The sequence below is a fragment of the Drosophila sulfurigaster genome, chromosome 3 (genome assembly GCF_023558435.1).
Source record: "Drosophila sulfurigaster albostrigata strain 15112-1811.04 chromosome 3, ASM2355843v2, whole genome shotgun sequence".
Classification (NCBI taxonomy): domain Eukaryota; kingdom Metazoa; phylum Arthropoda; class Insecta; order Diptera; family Drosophilidae; genus Drosophila; species Drosophila sulfurigaster.
The window spans coordinates 19,716,441-19,739,223 of NC_084883.1; the positions used below are offsets into that span (position 1 = coordinate 19,716,441).

General features: G+C 33.6%; 2 protein-coding genes across 3 annotated transcripts in view; both read left to right on the forward strand.

Annotated features, from left to right (window-relative positions):
- Positions 1-22,783, forward strand: part of LOC133841909 (longitudinals lacking protein, isoforms F/I/K/T-like) — a 44,674-nt gene that overhangs the window by 17,185 nt on the left and 4,706 nt on the right.
- On the forward strand, positions 13,035-22,779 carry LOC133841924 (zinc finger protein kipf-like). 2 transcript variants are annotated; one of them, XM_062274773.1, is made up of 3 exons: positions 13,035-15,252; positions 15,653-15,854; positions 21,747-22,779. In XM_062274773.1, the coding sequence occupies exons 2-3, from the start codon at positions 15,827-15,829 to the stop codon at positions 22,085-22,087; spliced, it is 369 nt and encodes a 122-aa protein (XP_062130757.1). In that variant the 5' UTR covers positions 13,035-15,252; positions 15,653-15,826; the 3' UTR covers positions 22,088-22,779. The 2 variants fall into 2 exon arrangements, with proteins under 2 accessions (XP_062130757.1, XP_062130758.1); XM_062274774.1 differs by lacking the exons at positions 13,035-15,252; positions 15,653-15,854 and adding an exon at positions 16,101-21,317.

Below are 22,783 nucleotides of genomic sequence, written 5' to 3' on the forward strand. Positions count from 1 at the left end.
GAGCAATTGTTGTTGTTGCTTACATATTATATCGCCGGCAGCAGGGTAAGCTATATAAACTCCAAACTATCTACCAACTATAATCATCCCTTCATTTTATCTACGTTACGCTGCATTATCTTTAAGTGTTTACACATTAAACTATACAAGTATATATATTTATTTATGGATATATATTGTGTATATATCTCGATACATAATCTTATTATTACATATTTTCTTCTTGAATTTTGCATTACGCTCTGGTCCCAGTGTCAAAACACACGCTCCTTTTCCCCCTTTCCCATTTTGTTGCCTTTGTTTTTGTGTTGATGAAATCTGATTGAATTTCCCAACAATTTGATCCCTAGACAAGACAACACACACAAATACAAAATATATTCATTTTGCGTTATCTTTCATTTTATATTTCTTATCTGTTCTCAAGAAAAAGAAAGAAGTTTTAGGAAGTGGAATATTCAGTTAGTTTCTTTTTAAAATATTGTACATTTCACCATATCATATTATATTTTCTGCATCACATTTTATGTGCGTCATTTGTCTTGTCAAACCACATTTAGAGTGTCTCTCCCTCGAAAGCTTGATTTCCCATAATTTATATGGCCTCTTTGCTCTTCTATCTCTCCCCCCGGCTTAAATATCATCATAGTCGTAGTCACAGCTTACTGTTGTTAATCAACAACAACAACATCAAGCAAGCAACAATAAGAACTCGAAAGATTCGTTCAAGTTCAAGGTCGGACAAAGATTTTTCTACACTTTTTCGTGTCTCTCTTTCTGTGTGTGAGTGTGTATGAGATTCTTAATCAGCTTGCGGTGATTTGTTGTTTTTGCGCCATTGTTTCTCTGAAGATAATGCTGTCTCCTCTCTCCCTTATTTCGTCGCTATGCAGTTTGATGCTGTCAATGATGAAAACAATGATGAAGTAGTTGACGAGTGCGAGATTCTCTTTTGTGTTTTATTAGTTGCAATAGCAAAAAAGTCCAAAACCAGTTTTGCGTTATTGTTGGAATTTCCAGATTCATTAGCATTATTGTCTAAAAAAGTAAGCGCAGCATTTAATTTTCGTTTTTTTGTGTTGTGATCTCTCACTTTTTAAGAGAATACATAATTCTCTACACCACACACAAACACAAAATCTACTTTTATTATTCATTGCGCGCATGTTAATGGATTTTCTAAGAAATGCAGTATGTCATCTATTCGAAATGTCTCTTATATAAGTTTTAATGGTTCCAGTTTTAGACTGTCTTCTAAAAATACACTGAAAAATGTTTCGCTTCGGGAAAGGATGGCAGTTAGAAAGGGATTTCAGTTGGTGGAATTTTAATATTGCCGGCGCGCATTTGGTGTGATTTTAGTCTCTCGGAAAGCTGTTTGCTTGGCCTTGACCCACTTTGTGTTGCGTGCGTGTGATTTTGCTGCTTGGCCTGGCCTATAAAAAGCACAATTATCAAGTGCTTTATAAGGCTGCAACGGTTTATTAAAGCTTTTGGTGATAACTGTACAAAACTCATGACGTCGCATCGTTGCGTCGTAGTAAACTAGTTTATACGATTATCAATTATACAAAACAAAAACAACAACAACAAAAATAAACAAACAATTTACATTGTTTATTATTAATCTTAAAATTGAATTAAGCTCTATCTCTCTCCCCCTCTCTTTCTCTCTTGTCAATATGTATAATGTATGTAGCACACACTCTCCCATCTATATATTTACTTTGTAGTTTGGTTATTGTACTTAAACTGGGCTTTACTTTGCTTTCAACTTGTACTTGCAACACTTTAATTACAAACAATTATGTCGAAACTTTTTTCAAGCGTTTAAGAAAGAGCTTTTTTCATTCGAAAAGAATATTTTATAGTACGAATGCTAGATAGGAGTATTTTAAAAGCAGATTCTTGTGTTAATTTTTTTTTGTTTGCTTTTTGCTTTTTAAAAGCCACTCTCTATTTGTGTGTCTCTTTCTCTCTCTCTCTTTCTCACTCTTACTCTGCTTTGCTGTGTGCTCAGAAGATATGTTGATGCATCCAAGCAATTTAAAGTTCAATGCCCGAAGAAAGTCCAGCCGATCGATGGTGATGCAACAGCAGCAGCAGCAGCAAAAGCGTCGCAATCATCATCATAATCATCAATCGTCATCGTTATCGATGTCGTCGTCGATGTCGATGACGTTGGCGATGGCGGCGATGTCGTCGTCGACGTCACCGTCGTTGCACGTGTGTCCGACCTGCGGTCGCAGATATCAAACGCTTTCGACGTTGACGCGCCACATGCGCAAAGAGTGCAATCAGCCCAAGCAATATGTGTGCCACTTGTGTGGCAGGGGTTTTCACTATAATTTCAAGCTGCAAGATCATTACCATCACACACATCGGCTCAGTGCCTGATCTTAATGCAACAATATATTCTTATTATTTTTTTTTTATATGTATCTCACACATACAATTTACATATATATTTTTGTTACAAAAACAAAATACAGAAAAAATATTACAACAAATAAAACGGAATTTTAAACTCAAATCCAAAGTTAATTTAATTCGGTTTGAAACTTTGCAGACGAGTGAGCGAAAGCGAAAGCGTTTTAAGAGCTTTTTTCTATAGAAGAGTTAGGCAAGCGAGCGAAAGCTTTTTATAGGAATAGTCTAGTTAGGATATTAGAGTTTGTTCTAGTTTGATGTTGTTGATGTTGATGTGTTGCCATAAGCCTCTGAGCCATGTTCTCTCTCTCTTCTATCTCTTCTCTCTTTTTACAATGTGTGGCCGCCATCTGTCGTTTCTTCTGGCATAAATTTGTTGTTGCCTTGCAGCAGCCATGGGTGGCAGCAGCAGCAGCAGCTCAAAGCGCATTACTCGAAGAAAGGCAAATGCCAACAGCAGCAGCTCTTCCTCGACCAACAACATCCAGTCCCAATCCGCTTCAGCCTCAGCCTCCACACGCAACAAGTCCCGGCGCAAACGCAAATTGGGCAGCACTAAACTGATATCGTCTCGCAGGTAAAAGCTCTTCTTTTGTTTTCATTTTGCATACTCTCTTTCAATGTTATACTCACTCTCTCTTTTTGATGATTGACTCTGCTGAAGTTTGCCTTGCTCCCTCTATATTAGTGCCATTTTGTTGTTGTCTCTGTTTCTCTTTAGAAATGCAGCCTTGGATGCAGTGCCGTCAGCATCAGCAACAACAACATCAGCTGTGGCGGCGCCTTATGTGTGCGAGACGTGCGGTCGCAGGTATCAGGTGCTGGGTACATTGACGCGTCACATGCGCAAAGAGTGCAATCAGCCCAAGAAATATGTGTGTCGCATGTGCGGTCGAGGTTTTCACTATAATTTCAAGCTGCAAGATCATTATTACTATGTGCACAAGGGCATGCTAAAGAAAGAATAAGATAAGGGAAATAGAAATAAAAAGAGTGCGCGCTCTCTTTAGTGTAGTCCTAAGTGTGGTGTTGTAGTGTTGTATAGAATTGCAAAACATTTTTGTTGTTCTCTAAGCGTAATAAATTATGCCAACTTTGAGCAAAATGTATGCGTGTAATTTGTGTCACAGGAAATTAGAAAGCCTTAAAGCTGAGCTGCTGTTTGCCTTTGAAATTTAAATGCTGCTCAAGTTGTCGTCGTGCTATCCAACAAGCTTTTACCTAGCTCTTGCTCTATCATTTTCTCTTTCACTCTTTGCGCTCTTTGCGCGCACAAACACAATTTCATTGCAGGTTTGCTTGAATTGAGCATAACTCAAGCATCGTTTTACTTAGACACCATGATGAAGCTACCATCGCCATCGCCTCCCCCACCAGCAGCAACACAACCACAACTACTACCGCCGCCATCGTCGCCGCTCTTAGTGCCAGTTACAGCAATGCGACGCAGCAAATTGCGATCACGTAAACGGAAAACTGTAACGGGGGTGGCTGCTGGTCAAAAATTCATGTCGCCGCCATTATTGCAGCGCAGCAGCAGCAGTTCGGCAGCGACGCTAGCGCGCAGTGCAGACCAACGAGACGATGGCAAATTGCAGTGTCCACAATGTCCCAATTCGTATTCGCGTATCTCGGCGCTCAAGCGCCATCTAGAGTTCGAGTGCGGCATGTTGGAGAATTTTCGTTGTGCCGTTTGTGATGCTGGGTTCAAGCGTAAAGATTCATTGAATCGCCACTGCAAGGTCAAGAAGCATCATACCAAATATTCGTGTTAGGTTCTCCTTTCTTTTTTTTTCGCTCTCGCTCATACGAACCCAAAAATTACTTTGCATATACGTCTATTTATACATAAACATACACATATATATATATATTTTAGAGTATTTTTTATGATTAAAGAGCGTAATTTATTGCTGCCAGCAGACAGTCGAATTCCGAATTGAAGAGTGTTTTTGTTTGTCAGGCTGAAAATAACACATACCCATCAACACATACATATATCATACATGTAAACACGGACGAGACAACAAAGGACAGCTACAGATCCGAAAAGTCCCAATCAACCAATGAAAAAGAAAGCCAAATGTTTGTTTTTTTTCTCGTATTGAATGCTAGTGCCACGTGCCTGTGTGTGTTCGTCTCTCTCCTACTTATTTTGCTGCTCCTATGCCTGCCCAACAAATACGTCTTGCACTCACACTCACACACATACTCATAAACAATATCATACTCTCATTTAAAACGCCACTAAAAGTCAGCTCTCTTTCTATCTCTTTCTATCATACTTAAAGCCCCCCAACTCATCACACACATACACAAAAATACATCAGGAGAGGCTTGGCGACATGTTGGTAAAGCCTCTCTTTTGTTTCCTTAACGTGACTTTGCTCCTGCCTCTCTTCAACTCTCTGTTCTCTCCTCCTTTTTACTTTATTTCGTTGTTATTTTATTAACCTGTCTGCGCTGCTGATCGCATTTAATTTTTGCCTGTTTGAAATTTGTTTTTGTTTGACAAAAAAACGCGTAAAACAAATCTAAAAAAATATTAATTCAACGAAAAAAGAAATTAACAAAATTAAATCTAAAAAAAAAATAATGCTTATCCAAAAAAAAAAAAAATTAATTCTAATGGCATTTTGATAACGAACTAATCATTGCTTGTTTTTGCCTTGAAAACTGAGCAGAAATTTACACTAAAAAAAAAAACAAACCAATTAAAAACCCAAAGCATGCCAAATTAAAAAAAAAAAAAATTATTAACTTGAGTCAGAAAATCCATATGCAATTATTGAAACTGAAATTATGCGAAAAATATGTACCAAACAAAACAAAACAAAAACAAATTTCAGGCTATCAACAACAAACAACGCATCAGCAGCAGCAACAACAACAACATGACAGTAGCAACAGCAGTTGCAAGCAAGACGATAGTTGCGAGACTTTCAGCGATATGCATTTACAACATTATCAAGGCAGCAGCACCTCAACAACAACAGCAAATGCAACTGCAACAGGCAGCAGCTTAACAACAACAACAGCAAAAACAACAACACATTTTCAAGCACCACAATTCGATAACTTTCAATCGATGCTCGGCAGCTCAAGTGGCGCCCTCTTGCAGCTCGAAGAGAGCTTCACCTGTCCGCAATGTTATCGAACCTATCGACGCCATGGCACACTGCGTCGCCATCTGCGACAGGAGTGCGGCAAGGGCAAGTCGATGGTGTGTTCGGTGTGCGGGCATCGCACCAAGCGTGCCGATCACTTGCGTCAGCATGTGCGTAAAAAGCATCCGGAAATTGCGATGCGTTCGCTGTTCAAGCGTCAGCAACGCGCTGCGGCCAAAGCCCTGCAGCCAACAGCAGCAGCAGCAGCAGCGACGTCAACAGTCGGCGATATTGTTGATCTGGATATGTTGGACGATGGACTGGACGAGTTTATCGATGACTCGCAGCAACAGCAACAACAACAACAGCAACAGCAACAGTTGCAGTCGCGACAACCGCAAACATTTGTGGTCGACGATGATGATGATGATGAGGTGGATAATAACGATGATGATGATGGCCAGCAACAACAACAACAACAGTCCCTCGATAGCAGTTACTATCAGCAACAGTTGCATCAGCAGGCGCTGCAGCAGTTGCAAAAGCAATTGCAACAGCAGCAACAGTTGCAAGTTCTGGCTGCCGCAGCAGCTGTTGCCAAAGCCACGAAAAATGGCAGCAACAACAGCAACAGCAGCGATGCAGCAACACTTAATTGTTGAAATCCTTTCTCTCTCTCTTTGGTGGTGACAAGGGTATTTGGGGGGATGGCTGGGAAGAAGGGGGAAAAGTGCAACGAAAAGACGCCACGAATGCACAGCAGCAACAACAAAACAAAACAAAACAAAAAAGCTATACGATCATTTATTTCTACTAATCATTATTAACCAAAGAGCGCAGCGTGTGGCAGCATTTTTTACTTTTGCATTTTCTTTGGAAATCCTAAAAGTATTTTGTGTGCAATTCTTTCTTTTTAATTCAATCAACTTATATTTCCAGCAGCGATAATCAAAATTCAAGTTGAAATTATTTTTTTTTTTGTATTTACAAATTAATGTACGACAAAAAATAAGTAACTAAAAAACTAATGAAAACGAAAAGAAAAAAAAAACAAAAATCAAATTACAAATTACAATAATAAATGCAATTTTTTACAGAAGATACAAAATGTGTTTTTCAATTCTCAATCGAACAAATTGCATGTTTCATTTACACACACACACACACACCACACCACAAAACACACACACACTCGCCCCTCCCCTCTCCCACAAATCAATTTACAACAAATCTACAGTAAAACAAGCCACAACAAATTCGTTAAGTTTAATTCAATTATGAATATACATACATACATATATATATATTTTTTTGAATTGAGAAATGAAACTGGTAAATAACAAATTTAATTTACACACGAAAAGTTTATGTAAAATTTTGGTGCAGAAGTTTGTGTAATTAAATTAAGTTTCTTACAAATTATGATTTTCATGTGCGAAAAGAAAAACAAAACGAAAAAACAGAAACAACAACAGCAAGAAGTATGCAAAGAAAAAAATAAAAAAGGAATCGAAATAATTTGTGTAATTTATATAATATTTAATGGCGGTCGGCGCGGTGTGCATAATTTTTAAATTAAGTAATATTCTTTAATTATAATTTTTCTGCTATTTTAGTTCGTAATCAATGATTAACTCTAATTTTAATGTGTGTGAGAGTTGCGCCTAATTAATCATTTATCCAATTAAGTAGCTGTAAATTATAAACACACACACAAACACATTCCACTTCACATCGAATCACACACATACACACACAAAAACGCATCAACAACCACAACAAACAAAACAAAACAACAACACAATCAACGTACGCTCTAAGTTTCCTCCCCTCTCTCTTCGCAAAAAATACCAAAAAAGACGACAAATTTTTGAGCCCAAAAAAACAACCCAATCCACAATTTTTACAGATTTACGGACGTTGTACTGTAATTTTGCCACCGCTGTTGTGGCAGCAGCTGCCAGCAAGCAAGCGACAACCACAAAGACGCCAACAACAACAACGGCAGCCACAACAATAAACACCGACAACAACAGCAGCGGCAGCAACCACAATTGTCAGGTGGCAACAACAACAACAGCAAATGTGACTGAAATGCGTGAGGTTTATGAGCCGGAGGTAACGATACGTAGAATGTACAAATGTGGCAACAACAGTGGTGAAGCCCATGCAACTATACCCCACAACAACAACAACAATAATAACAATAACAACAACAAGTTGCACTGCAATGCGAGCAATTGCAGCGGCTGTCAAATGTCTGCAGCAGCAGCCTCATTTCAATTGGCCAATTTGCTAAACTCGAGCATGTTGTTGCCAACAGCAGCAGCAACCGTTAAGCGCAACAATAACAATTGCAATAACACCAGCAGCAGTAGCATCAACAGCAGTAGCAATAGCAACAACAGAGTCGCGTCAGCAGCAACAGTTGCAGCTGCAGCGGCAGCAGCAGCCAAAAAGCCGAGCGTACAATTTCACTGTGAATTCTGTAATTTTAGTTGCAGTTGGCGCTACGATTTGAAGTTGCATCTGCGACAAAAGCATGGAATACATCAGCTGAAGAAAACGTAGAAATCTTCTTCTCTTCTAATCTCTTCTCCAAAACTTTTTGTATATACGCAATACCATTCCAATGTTGTTTAGCTAAGCTAAAAAAGAGAAAAAAACAAAAAATTTAAAAAAAATATTGAAGAAAAAGTTAAATATATGTGTACAACTATTTATTGAAATCAAACTTGGTTTTTTCTAACACTAAACAAAAAATGATGAAAATACGAATTTACAGCGCGCGTTTGTGGTTCAAACAATAATAAAAACACAAATCCACCTTTTTTTTTTTAACTATATCATAAATTTAATTTAAAACAACTAACTAGTAAAATTTGTTAAACATTGATAGATATATATTTATTTTTTTAAGTATTCATTTGATTCAGTAAATTTTGTAACTTTGTCAAGTAAACGAGAAAAACAGTTTTTGTTTTCTTTGAATTTGTGTAGAGTAGCTAAATAAATTTGTCGTATTGTTTATTATTATTTTTGTATTTGTCAAATTGAAATTGTAATTGTAATTTTAGTTATATAGTATTCAGTTCTATTCAACTTTCAACAAAAAAAAAAAACAAAAAGAAATTTAAGTTTAGTTTTAAGTTAAGCCAAAATAACAAACAACAACGAGATGATGAAAACAGCGAAAAAAACTGCAGAAGTAACTGCAGTTTTTTTTTAAGGGATTTGCGTTTATGATTTTTCACACAATATTTTTTATTTTTCTTTTCATTTTCATTTCATAAAAACCCCCCCAAAAAACACACACAAACACACACAAATTCATATTGAAAATACAAACGAAATCACCAAAAATCGTATCACCAATCATAACCTACATGCCACAAATTAATAACCAACAACAAACTAAACTAAAAAAAAACAAATCAAAAAACAATGCACCAACAAAACAATCGAAAAAAAAAACCACACGTAGATATGAAATATGAGTTTGGGCACAGCGTGTTTGGCGGCGATTCGAAGCACGATCGCGATCGCGATGGCGGTGATCCTCATGAGCGTTTCCCCTGCGCCGTTTGCAACAAGAGTTATCTGCGCAAACGGCATCTGCAGCGACACATGCGCGATGAGTGCATCGGCATTCCGCCGCGCTTCAATTGCGAATTCTGCAGCTCACGTTTCCGCCGCAAATACCATATGGTGAGGCATCTGGTCTCCAAGCACGGCATACCGCCGTCCATTGCCCAGCAGACAACGGGCAGCGGTTCAAGGACGAGCAGTCCACGTAGTAACGGTCTCCTGGACATGAAACTGGATTTAAGTGGTGTAGGAGGAGTAGGAGGAGGAGTTGGTGGCGGTCAACTACATGCTGGAGTCGGGCATAGCGATAGCGCGAGCGTTGGCAGCGCCGGATCGCATAATGGTTGTGAGAGTCCCATACCGGAGAATCTGTCGTTGCGCAAGGAGCACTACGAGCGGGACGAAAATCAAGACGGTTCACGCTGCACGTCTCCGTTGCCGCCGCACATGATGCCCATACCGACGTATGGACTCACGGGTGCCATTACAGCCATCTCAGCAGCAGCCGCCGTTGTCGAGGAGCAAGCCGCAGCCGCCGCAGCAGCAGCTGCAGCCGCTGAAGCGGCCAATAACAATGGCAGCGAAGCGAGTGTCAGTGCAGAGTTGGCAGCAGCCGCTGAGCTGGGCATCAAGCCGGAGCCATTGACGCCGGGCAAGACGCAGCCACCGCATCCTTTGCTTGATGAGGAGTGGAACATGAAGCTGGGTCTGCAGATCATATCGAATTCATTGCTCAAGGAGCGTTTGATGAACACTATGCCATTTGCGTACAACAATAACTAAAGTTGTGTTTCATTCATCATTTTCTCGAACCAAAGTATATATTTTTGACTCTAGAAACCTAGAAATGCTAATTATATTTATTAACAAAACAAAAAACAAATATCAATTGAATATTCTCATATATATATTTAATTTCATAATTTTAATTTGTGTCTGCTTTGCTTAAATCACCCTCAAATGAAAGAAGAATATCTTATATTACGTACGAATTGAATCTCAGAATATCTTAGACATTCCAGCGCTAATTTTTTTTATTTTATGTAACTTATTTTAACATGTTTTCTATTTTTTTTTCTCTTGCGTGCTCTCCTTAGTCAGCGAAACGTGTCTTACAAAAAACCCTAAACAAAAAAAAAAACAAAAAAAACTGTATTACAATGTTGCACAGTTGAGATGAAACCTTACGGTACTATTTATCCTAGAAAACACAAAAATATGTAAACTCAAAACCGTCACGAATTTGTATTGCTTAAGTCATTCCAAAAAAAAAAAACTAAAACTATTTCCATTAAACTATTTGTTAGAATTTAAGCATTTTTTGATACTCTAACTGTAAGTGATGCCATGAAATCAAATCTGTATGATTTTTGATGTGCTATGCGAACCCAAAGAGGGACAGAAACAAAAAACAAAAAGAAAAAAACATACTCAAGCGTGAGCAAAATACTCAACAATTCCAAAAAGCGAAAACTCCAAAAACGAACATAATCAGAATTTTAAGATGTTTTTTACTTAAGCACTTATTCCAAATGATATGCCACCAAATTGTATACCTAAATGCTAAGTGTATGTGAATTATTAAAAATAATATAATGATATTTATATTTTTACCATAAAATACAACATAAAAAAAAAAAACTTAACAAAAAAAAAAAAACAATTTATATTATTAATTGAATAAAACAAAAAGAAAAAAAAAACAAAGAAAACGAAAAAAGAATTTATTAACTATTTTCAATTGTATTTTTTTATAGCTGGCTTTTCACACTCAATCAAAATTTTCCACTTTTTTGTTATCGTTTTGGTTTTTTACTCAAAAAAAGAAAAAAGAAACTGTTTGTTGTTGTTGTACAAAGAATTTCACTAACCTATTTTTATTACTAAATTTCTTTTAGATAAACTCTTCTACTCTACCTACTACTACCTACTACTCGGTACTGGCTGCAGTTCTAGGACCCAGCTATCCATATTACAGTCAGTCTTGTACCACAGTAACCTGTAACCAGTACAACCAACCAAAAAACAAAAAAACAAAACACCACAAATCAAAAAGTCTGTCACTCACACATACAACTACAACTATGCGTATATATACATATATATTTATCTACTATACTATACTATTACTATACTATTTATCTATGCTGTCTGCGTCTCATTTCTTGAAACTTATATCTATCTCACTCACTCTCTATCTACTTTATATATATCTAGTACATGGGTTCTATACTTGTTCTAGTCGCACATACAATACGCTTACACACATACACATACACACACCAAGCACACACACACACACACACCCAGCATGCGCCTATTTGTATGCCTCGATCCTCAGCGGCTGTCAGAGTGTGTGTGTGTGTGTGGGTGTAACTGTGTGTGTGTAACGTCTTGTGCTTTTGTGTCTTGTCCTTGCGCTACTCACAATAAAAACAAAACAAAAACCAATTTACGAATTTACTTTAAAAATATATTTATATTATATATATATATTGTATTTGTGTGTCTTTCAATCAACAAAAAAAAGCAAATAAATTATTTAACACTCGATGTTTTTCTTACACTACAGCTTCGTGTTCCGTCATTCAATTTCGCTTTTAGGTGATTTTGAGCAACGGAATTCAAGCTGCGTTTATATGCTCTATGTGGGTTATTTTCGATTTTTATTTTCTATATCTTTATGTGGGCGTGCCTGACACTTTTATTTACGACTTAACTGTTAAGCAAACTTATTCGATTGTTCGTTTTTGATTACAATTATTTTTGATTTTCGATTTGTGTTCACGTTTTGATTTTACCCGTCAAATATATTTAAGCTTTATGTGGAATGCATTTATGTATATATAATAATTCTTATGTATTTATATATATTTTTACTTTTTAAGTTTTCTGTTTTGATTTCCATGTAGTTTGACTTGCTCAAAACCAAAAAAAAAAAAAAAGAAAAGAAAACGAAGAAAATGAAAACTCAGTCAAAATTCAGTCATCAGATCATAAGATATAAATTACAATTAATTCGATAAAAATAAACTACTCTCATATATCCATTATGTATAACATCAAAATTTCATCAATATCATACACTCACACACACACACCTACACACACACACACACACGCTCGCACATCTGCTTCGTTCACACTTTTGTGTTTGTTGTGTGCTGTTCTCTCTTCTCTTCCATCTTTCTCTCTGTCTCTCCCTCTCTGTCTGTCGCGCGCGCGCTGTGTGGGCCAAAAAAAAAAACAAAACAACAAAATTTCCTTACAGATTTTGTGCTCACCTGGTATCAACACGCTTGCGATCAATGCGGCAAATCCTACAAGACACGCAAAAGTTTGAGTCGCCATCGAAGATTCGAGTGCCGCTTTACCACAGAGCGTCCGATATTTCAGTGCCCCAGCTGCAATTATGCGGCCAAGCGCAGCGATAATCTAACCAAGCACATTAAAACGCATTTTGCCAAAATGAAAAAGGACTTTCTGCCCCTGGCATTTCAAATGCAGGCAGCCAGCATACAAACCAAATGGGAAACTGCATAAGAGATAGCTCACAAAGAACCCAGAACCCAGAAAAAAAATGCGTGTGGCTAGCCGCACTTTTAATATCCTTGCAGTTGGGAGACTTTATAGAGAACGTCTAATAATGTCTTCAATTTGTCTGTTCAAAGTTTATACTATTTGATCTAAACCTTCAAGAACTGATTGTCCGAAATGCAATTTGATTAATTTTTCTAATCATAATCAAAACTTTAAACCTTTAAAGAAAAAAACTAATTATTCGAAATTAAATCTTATTACTTTATCGAAGCATAATCAAAACTCTAAACTTTTAAAGGAAAAACTAACTATACGAAATGAAATTTAATCACTTTTCCTAAGCATAACATAACATTTTGAAGTGAAATTCTATTACTTTTTTTTTTAATCATAATCAACACTTTGAACCTTCTACAAGTTGATTACAAAGTTGATCTACCATTTCAATATATTGTTCATTTGCAAATCTTAAAAGTTCCTTAATTTCCTTTCCCTTGCTCTTCAATTGCTCTCAATGCTCTTCTAAGACACTTGAATCACCCATAATCAAACAACTCACAGATTTCATCATATATTCAACCCACTGCAAGGGTATCTTAATATTCGGTTCGATTTACAAAAGTCCATTAACTATAATTTGATAAGTACAGGGAACCGCAACGCACAAAATGTGTCTACTAAAAATTGGATGAAAGAAAATATTTATAAGCAAAGCACATAATGTTGCTTGTCAATTTGTTTGCAGTTTATTTTTTTTTTGCTTTTGGCTTGCTTTATTTATTTGATTTTTTTGCATATTTAAACTTTCACTTCACATTTTTTGTGTATGTGATTTGCATAAATTTATGTAAAGTATGCAAATTATATGCGCCGCCAAAGTTAAAAAAAAAAAAAAAAGTGTTGTGGCTTCTTGGCCCGCATTTGAATTAATTTGTATGGTGCAAGAAAAAGTTATTGTACTTTAACATTTGTGCGTTGCAGTACCCAACAAAATAAGAAACAGCCAAAAACAAACTTACATTTAAACATTTGTTAGTTTCTAAGCAAAATTTCATAAGATTAATTTTAAAACATCTATTTTTTAACATATTAAGCCAAACAAAAAAAGAGAAGAAAGAAAGAAAAAACGCAAGTCCAAAGAAAATGAAACCGAAGCTAAGTCAAAAGCATTTTAAAGCAAAAAACAAAAAAAGTTATAAATATTTTACTAAACTACTGAGAGTAGTAACTGTTTTTTTAGGAGGAGAGAAGGTTGCACTAAAAGAGGCAGTTTCGTAACATCACATTCCTAAAAGAAAAAAAAAACCAAAAATAAAAAAACAAAATTGTTTTGATATACGTAGTCTAGTTAAGAACAAGGCCAAAGCCAAGCAAGTCAATGGAAAGAAAGTATTATACTAAAATGAAAGAAAAAAAAACCAGAAAAGAATACAAAATTAAATATTTAGCTTAGTTTGAGAGCTGTAAAATTATAAGTTCCTTGCTAGCATAGAGATACATTTACATATATACATATATTTATATACACTTAAACTTAAACTATGATATGATAGCCATACAACAAGCAAAAAGCGATCTCAGCAAATACAAATGAATGCAACCAACAGTACAACTTTTAAACAACAACAACAACAATTACATACAGCAAAAAATAGTTCAAATATATATACATTTTTAAAAATAAAAACAAAACAGTCGAAACAAGAGCTCAGCTCAGGTGAAGTTTAGCCTTTAACGAAACCCGTTGAGCACTTGCATTTTTAACAATTATATTAGCTCAAGTTTCAGTTGATAATCATATACTTATATAGAGATTACAACTTGGCAGACAGAAGATATAGATGCACGATTCTTTTCATTCGCTCGCTTCATTTAATGCTCATATCACAATTGAACTGTGACAGCAACAAAATTCATTCCACGAATAAATTGTCCAACTACATTTACGTTTAAGTCATCAATCATACACATACACACACTTACACACATACTTATATACAACTATATTTTCTTATAAATTGAAAAACAAAACAAAAAACAAAAATACTATTTTTATACACATTGTCAAAGAGCATAATTAAGACGTATTTTTATAAATATATATTATATATACCGCTATTTTTGTATGTAACTGAATAAAATTGTAACAAAATGAAATTGTTATTTACTATATTTATTTTTTTTTGTTTATATAGATATTCCAAAAATGTTCATTTAAGTTAACTAGTTCTGCGGGTTTGCATTTGCCTTTGACTACTTTACGCTATTACTAAACATGTTTCATTACAGCCATTAAAAAAAAACAAAAAGAAAAGAAAAAAGAAAACCAGATCAATCAATCAATCAATCAATGCATCATCATCGCCTCATTAAAAGTATATCGCAAGCCTCCTCTAAGTCTTTAAAGCAGCTGCTGCCTCTTATCATCAACACCACCGCAACTGCATCAGCATCACAGCCTCCGCCTCACATATGCTTCATCAAAAAAAAAAAAACACCAACAATCAATCAATCAATCAACCAACCAACCAAGAACAACAACAAGCAATTATGTACACAATAAACTGTTGCATACCACACACTAACTGTAAATATCACAACTTTTATTACGATTATAATTATAAATTTTATTTTTACATACTTTTTAATTTCAACAACTTTCAACCGAAATTAATAACTAATAATCTACCAAAAAGATCTTGTTACTTTTTCTTCTTTTTGTTTGTATTTGAAATAATGAAATCTAAGTGGAGATCTCAGAGTATCATCTCTGGAATTGTATTTTTTTTTTTCTTAAATATCGATAATATCTTTTTGGCCCGAAAACTCTCTTTATGTAGTTCTTTTAGGATAATGCAAATGTAACTCTAATGTCTGATAAATGTTCTCTTATTCTTCTTCTTCTTTTTTCTTTGATTTCGTTTTGGTTTCTTTTTCCGTTTTTTTGGTTTTCTCTTTTGATTTTCGATTTCGAATTATTATTATAGCGCCCAGCAGCTACGCCTCGAACTCCAGCCAAACGCCTCCACCATCGAGTACGGCGGCGCACTCATTGATCCGTGATTATTGGTATGAGCTGAAATTTTCGGATTTATTCAAATTCATAAATCCAGATGGACGCTACCAATGCCCTAGATTCAATTGCCTGAAGAGCTACAAGGATGCCAGCTCATTGCAACGACATATCAGGTGAGTTCTTTCGATTTCTATATACATATATTTTATAGTCCATATTATTTGTCTGTCTGTGAGTGATCTGTGAATTCTCTGATCTCTGATCTAAAACTATTTTGTGAATCTTTCCGTCTCTCTCTCTCTGTAGATATGAATGTGGTGGACAGAAAAAATTTCGCTGTCTGATGTGCGGCAAAGCATTTTCACAAAGCTCCCACCTAAAGCGGCACCTTGAGTCCGGTGTCTGTGTCAAATATTACTTATGAGATAATGTTTTCTTTAAAATCAAATAGAATAAGCGTTATCCGCATAGGCAAAGTGCAACATTTTGTTGAGCAAAACCAAAAAACAAAAACAAAAAAACAGCAACAACAGCAGAACAGAACAACAAACCCAAAAAAAAAAAAAAAATAATAATAACAAGAAATATTCAAAACATATTTAACAAATTGTAACAATAACAACAAACAACAGAACAAAAAAACAGCAATGGAAATTATAGTAAATGATTAAAAAAAAAAGAAAACATATACATATATACAGCTATAGAAATATATATACTACCATATAGATGAGAGACAAAGTAGCTAAACCAAGAACAATTACAAATAACAACAACAAAACGAATTTATTGGATGCCACATCATTTATAACAAAAAAACAAAAAGAAAAACAAAAAATAACAAAAAACAAAACCCATATATATACACATATATATATATATAGATATATAACTAGTATATACATATTATGATATATAATATTGTATAAACCAGAACAAGTTGAGAATTATTGTTGACAACTGAGCATTACAAGCAGAATTAGTTAATGAAACAAAATGCGAGAAACATGAAAGCGTAGCTATTATAAAATATTTAACAAGCTAGACAAACAAAACCAGATATATATATAGATCTATATATATATATATACATACATATACATCTATATTATACATATATACATATGTATAGCTGCAGTCAGTGCAACACGTTTTATAGAATTTTAGTAAAATTACAACAACAACAAGAACAAAAACAACATACAAAAAAAAACCAATGAAAAAGTGTAAAAAAAAAATGAAATGTGAAAGGTAGAAAAGTGAGCTAGTAAAAATTACTAACGAGATGAGGCACATGCAACGACGGATGAGGTCGGGGGGGAAGGAGAGGCAAGGAAGCTAAGAGCAACAACATTTTAGTCAAACTAACCAAAACTACGTAATTTTAGTCAAAGTGCAAAAACAAAGCAAGAGCAACTTAGTGAAATTAACAAAGAAATACCATAAACAAAGTAAATAATATGTAATTATAAAAAAAAAAACAGAACTAATAATAATAATAAATATAATAATATATTGAGGAGAAGATGTGTGTGAAGCGCAGAGAACAGAGAGAAACATATAATGCAAAAAAAAAAAGAAAAACAAAACAACGTACTGTGTTTATTTGTTGCCAAATATATATCTATATATATTTCTAATATATTATTGCAAAAACAAAACAGAACAACAACAACAATAACAATGAACATCAATTATCAATTATTACCGAACAAGAAGAAGCTAAAAGCCAACAAAAAACTAAACTAAATAGAACTAAACCAATTTAACAGAATAACAAAAACCAAAAACATCATATATGTATGTTATGTTAAATGCATATAAATACTATATATTATCGTTATATACAGTTACACATATACATATATGTTGCATACACACACACATACACACACACACGCCTACACATACATATGTCGAATGTGAATGTTTGTTATAAAACAAAGTAAAACAAAAACGTTGAAAGATTGATAGAACTTCGGCTAGCCGAATATTTAATACTCTTTGCAAAGCATTTTCGAAGCAAATACTCAACCAAAAAGAGCATGCAAAGGGTATTCAATTGTTGTTATATAATATTATTACACAGAGAAATGCAGCTAGGAAAAGTGAAAGTAAAAGTGAAAGTGAGAGATTTTTTAGTTAGAATAAAAACGCAAAGAGGCCAAACGATTTGTTGGTTCAAAGAACAAAAGTTTATACACATCAACACACACACACACACATATATACACACAGAAAACTACACTCATCTATTATAATATTATAATATGCTATGTTAGCAAAATTTGTTGTCTGTTGTTGCAAAAAAAGATGAAATCAAATGTCAAATTGTTATTACAAAAAACTGTTTTTTGTAACTTCTATTGTGTGTGTGTATCTCGAAGGAGGAGGGAGGAGGGAGGAGGGGCAGCATTGAATATGTGTGCAGAACATGTGTGCCATTACGTAACTGGAAACAACTCCGCCAAAACAACAAAACAAAAAAGAAAATGAAATTAATATTAATAATATTGTAGAAATTCAACTCAGCATTAACCAAATGAAATAACAAAATTCAATGCTGCCCAAAAGAGAAATAAGTTCTACACACACTGAGAGAAATGATATACTCATTGTTTTTTTGTTCAGACAGAGTTTTAATTTTCGATTGGTTTAAACTTGAGAGTTGCTTAACTTAATTGTACAACAATAGGAACAAAGCAACAGCAACAGAAACCGAGAAACAGAAACCGAAACATAGTTAAAAATGCTAAGAGTGCCATTAAACCAATTTAAATGTAATAAATTATTGAAATTATACATATTAATATATACATATATGAAATATATATATAAAATATATATAAACAATTGGATATATAATAATAATGATGAAGGAAAAAACAAAAGAAAACAAAACCAATATAGAAATATATAACAACTAAGGCAGGCAGTTAAAGTGCAACTAAAAACACTTATATATACAAGTTATGCATATATATATATATTTTTAGTATATATATATATGCGCATTAGTTAGGTCCAAACATTATTAAAAAAAAAAAACAAACACACAGATTAATTAATTGTTTTCTTTTGATTGTTTTTTGTTTTTATATTAATATACATCATTAATTAATTATTTTTTTTTTCGTTTGCTTGTTGCATGTTAATAACTTATGTTATATTGTTGTAGTCAAATACATAGTTGAAAAGTACAATAAAAGAAAATTAACAAATAATATATGAAAATGATATTTAAGAGCACTGATGTGGCAAGCAATGCGGCAGGCAATGCGGCAAGCAATGCAAAAAGCGTAGCTTTGAGGCGAGCTGCAGCATTAGTTTAAACATTTAAACAAACAAGAAAAAAAAAAAACAATAGCATGAAGAACAGTTGAAACTCGAATTGAAATTAGACAAGTTATACTTAGAAAATGAAGTACTAAAATATATTAATATAAAATAAAGTAAAGAATAAAAGTGCAAAAAGCCATTGCAAATTTTCATGACATTAACAATTGATTTCTGTCAATTTGTTTGTTAATTTGCCACATTCAAATTAGCTCACAGAAATTGCATTAACAATTTGTCTTGCGTGTTCAATTTGTGTCAATTGCAAAAGTACCAAAAAAATACTTAAAAAAAAAAAAAACAAAAAAAGAAATATAAAACGTAATTAATGTTAAAAGAAAAAAAAAATGAGAAAAAAATTAATCATGGACCGCAAGACAAATTGTCAATAATTCGTTGGCTAATAAGATTAGTTAAAAATGTATATGAAGGAAATAAATAAATATATATATATTTATTTAGCTTATACTAAATAATTTGTTAAACTAATTAACTAAGGTTTATGTTTGCGCGTTCATTGAAGTAGCTAAATTATTATTATTAATTTTTCATTGTTTGTTGCGCTGTTAAAGCTTAGACTAATTTTTTTCGAAAGCCAGAGTTAAAAAATTATGAAAAAAATGAAGAGGAAGGAAACATTAAATGTTTTTTATTTTAATTTTTGTTGCTTTGTTTTTAATACACACACACACACACCTACACCTACACACACACACACATTTATACTGATATAAATTCTCTTTGATTTTTGTTCATTAATTTAATAATTAAGTTTTAACTTGTTATTGTTAATTAATATTTATAAAAGTTAGTTTAAAAACTAAAAAAAAAAAAAAATGAAAATGAAAATGAAAAATGTTAGCCTAAAGCATAAGTTACAAAATATACTCCAAAGAAACCAACCAAAAAATATATATACAACAAAAACACATACATATATATACACATACATATATACAAGGACATATATACATACATAAAAAAAAGAAGAAAGAATAAAAGTAAAAGTAAAAACAAGAAAATGAATATGAAAAATGAACAAAACCCAGAACAAGTTTTAGTAAAAGTGTATTTGGAACAAAATTGCCATATAATGAATATTATACATACATACATACGTATATATATATTATTATATATATATAGTCAAAACCAAATGAGCAGACATATAAAACAATAATTAAACAGAACAAAACAAAACAAAACAAAATGTAATTGTAACAAACGAATGTTGTTTATTTTTTGTAGCATAATATTAAAAATAAAACAAAAAAAAAAAACAAGAAAATTAAAAAGTGTTTATATATAATATATATATATATACAATACATATACATATATTTATTGTTAAAAAAAAACAAATAAAACCAAGGAAAAGGCGAAAAACATTATGAAACAAATTTATATAAAGCAAAAAAAAAAGAAAAGCAAACGCAACTTACATTGACGAAGCTGATATTGTTAGTACCTTAAAACAACAACAACAACAGAAACAAGATGAACAACAACAAAACAATTAATATTATTAATAATTGTAATAATAATAACGATAATAATAACAACGTAGCATTAAACGAAAAAAATGTTGTCGAAAGAAAAACAAAAACAAAAAAAAACAAATATATATTATATGTAAAGAACAAATTTGAGATTCTGTTTTTTAGACAATGCAACCAAGAACAACAAGAACAACAACAATAATAACAAGAAGAACAAGAACAACAAGCAGAAAATTGTTATTTTTGCAAAATATGAAATGATGAACTAAGAAAAGGCATTATATATATGCATTGTTTATATACACAACATGTTTGAAATTTGATGCAAAGTGGTAACAAAACAAACCCAAAAACAAAAACAAAAAAAAAAAACGTAATAAAGATTGATATTGAAATGTTGAAACCCCAAAAAAAAAGAAACAAAAACAAAAATATACAAATCTTTTTATTCTCGGGTCCTTGGGTTGGAATCAATCAGAACTTTCATCAGAACTCTTGTTAACTAATCACAAAATGTTTCTTTTTCTATTTTTACAGATGCGCTGAAAAACTGAGGATACTCATTAAGAATAATATTCCTTTTTTTTTGTTAATGTTTAAGTTTTGAATAGTCAGGTCAATTTGAATACGAATTGCTACCGTTATTTACATAGTAGACGGTACTACCTGCAACTATGTTTAAGAATGGAATTTATTTTCAAGGAATTACGGTTACGTAAAATGCTGAATGAATTGTGTTATCTTTTTTTTTTTTTTGGTTTTCTCTTTAAACTACGATGCTGTGTTTAATTTTAAGCGCTGGTAAGATTTCGAAAAGAATTTTCCAAGTTGAGTTGAATTTGAGTTTTAGTTTAGTTTAAACTTTTAGATTGTATTTTAGTTACCTTTGTGTATTTGTCTCTCTCTCTTTCTCTTTGTAAGCTTTTCAGTAAAAAAAGAGACCAACAAAATTTGCTCTACTCTATCGCCTCTCTCTCTGCCAAACTGGTTGCTTGGTAGTTTAAATATATACGCGACAAAACTTATTGAGTTCCTTCCATTTGCCTCTCTCTCTCTCTATAGCTCCCTCTCTATCTTCTCATATCATATCATCACCATCTTGCATCATTATTATCCTTAATCTGTAACTCGTAATTATGTTTTTAGTTTTCTTAGTTTTGCATTTAATGAAATTCTCGCTGAATATGTTTTTTTGTTAACCTATTACTTTTCTCTGCTGTCACGTTTTAGAGACCACTTGGACGTTGTCGGTGAAATCGGTGACATCGCTGAACAAGATTGCCATGTTGCATGCCACCACCAGAGACGCAGATGCGGTGCCGCCACAGCAGTCGAGTGTGCACACGTGTCCGCGTTGCGACAAGGCTTACACCTATAAGAAGAATCTGTGGCGCCACCTGCGCTTCGAGTGCGGCAGATTGCCAACGGAGAAGTGTCAGCATTGTCACTATGTGGCACGTTATAAGCACAGCCTCAACATGCACATGAAGACACAGCATCCCGATCAGGTGACAGCAGCAGGTGCTGCACGTGGCCTTTTTGAGGCGCCACCTGGTGGAAAGTTGATCTGAAGTGGAAAGAATGATTGATTATTAAACATAAACAGATCTCAATATCTCAGTTAAGTGTGTGTGCTAGTGTGTGTGTGTGTGTGTGTGTGCCACAGGTAAGTTTGAAGCACCGACAAAACAAAACGTGTCGAAATTAGTTATGCAAATTTGCAACTTGCCATTCTATTCAAATTGTTAATAAAAACTGCCTTTTGCAACAAAATTGAAATGTGTCATTATTGAATTCTTTAGAACTTAAGCAAAGCGTCACCTTACCTTAATCTCACTTAAGGGCCACGGTTTATTCTATATTCTATTATATTTATAATTCTTGTTTTTTGTCTTGTACTTATTTTTTTTTTTTATTCCTTCTGGCTTTGGTGTTTAAGTTTATTATGAACAAACAGCAGCACACACAATACAACAAAACAAAAAAATGAAACAAATTTAATTTAAGCTACGAACAGAAATTGTTTGCTTGTTTTTTGCAACACGTTTTTGAGCTGAGCGCAGTGCAGATAAATGAAATAAAATTAAAGTCATAAAAGTTATAAAATTAAATGAAATATAATTAAAGTGTTCTTCTACGTTTAAGAAGCGGTAAACTTGTGCCAAGCCCGAACAATCACTAATAATTGCCTTCTCTTTTTTTTTGTCGCCACGCCCCTGTTTCCATTCTCCCGGCCGCGCCCGTCTTTTGCTTGTGTTCCATTCCAC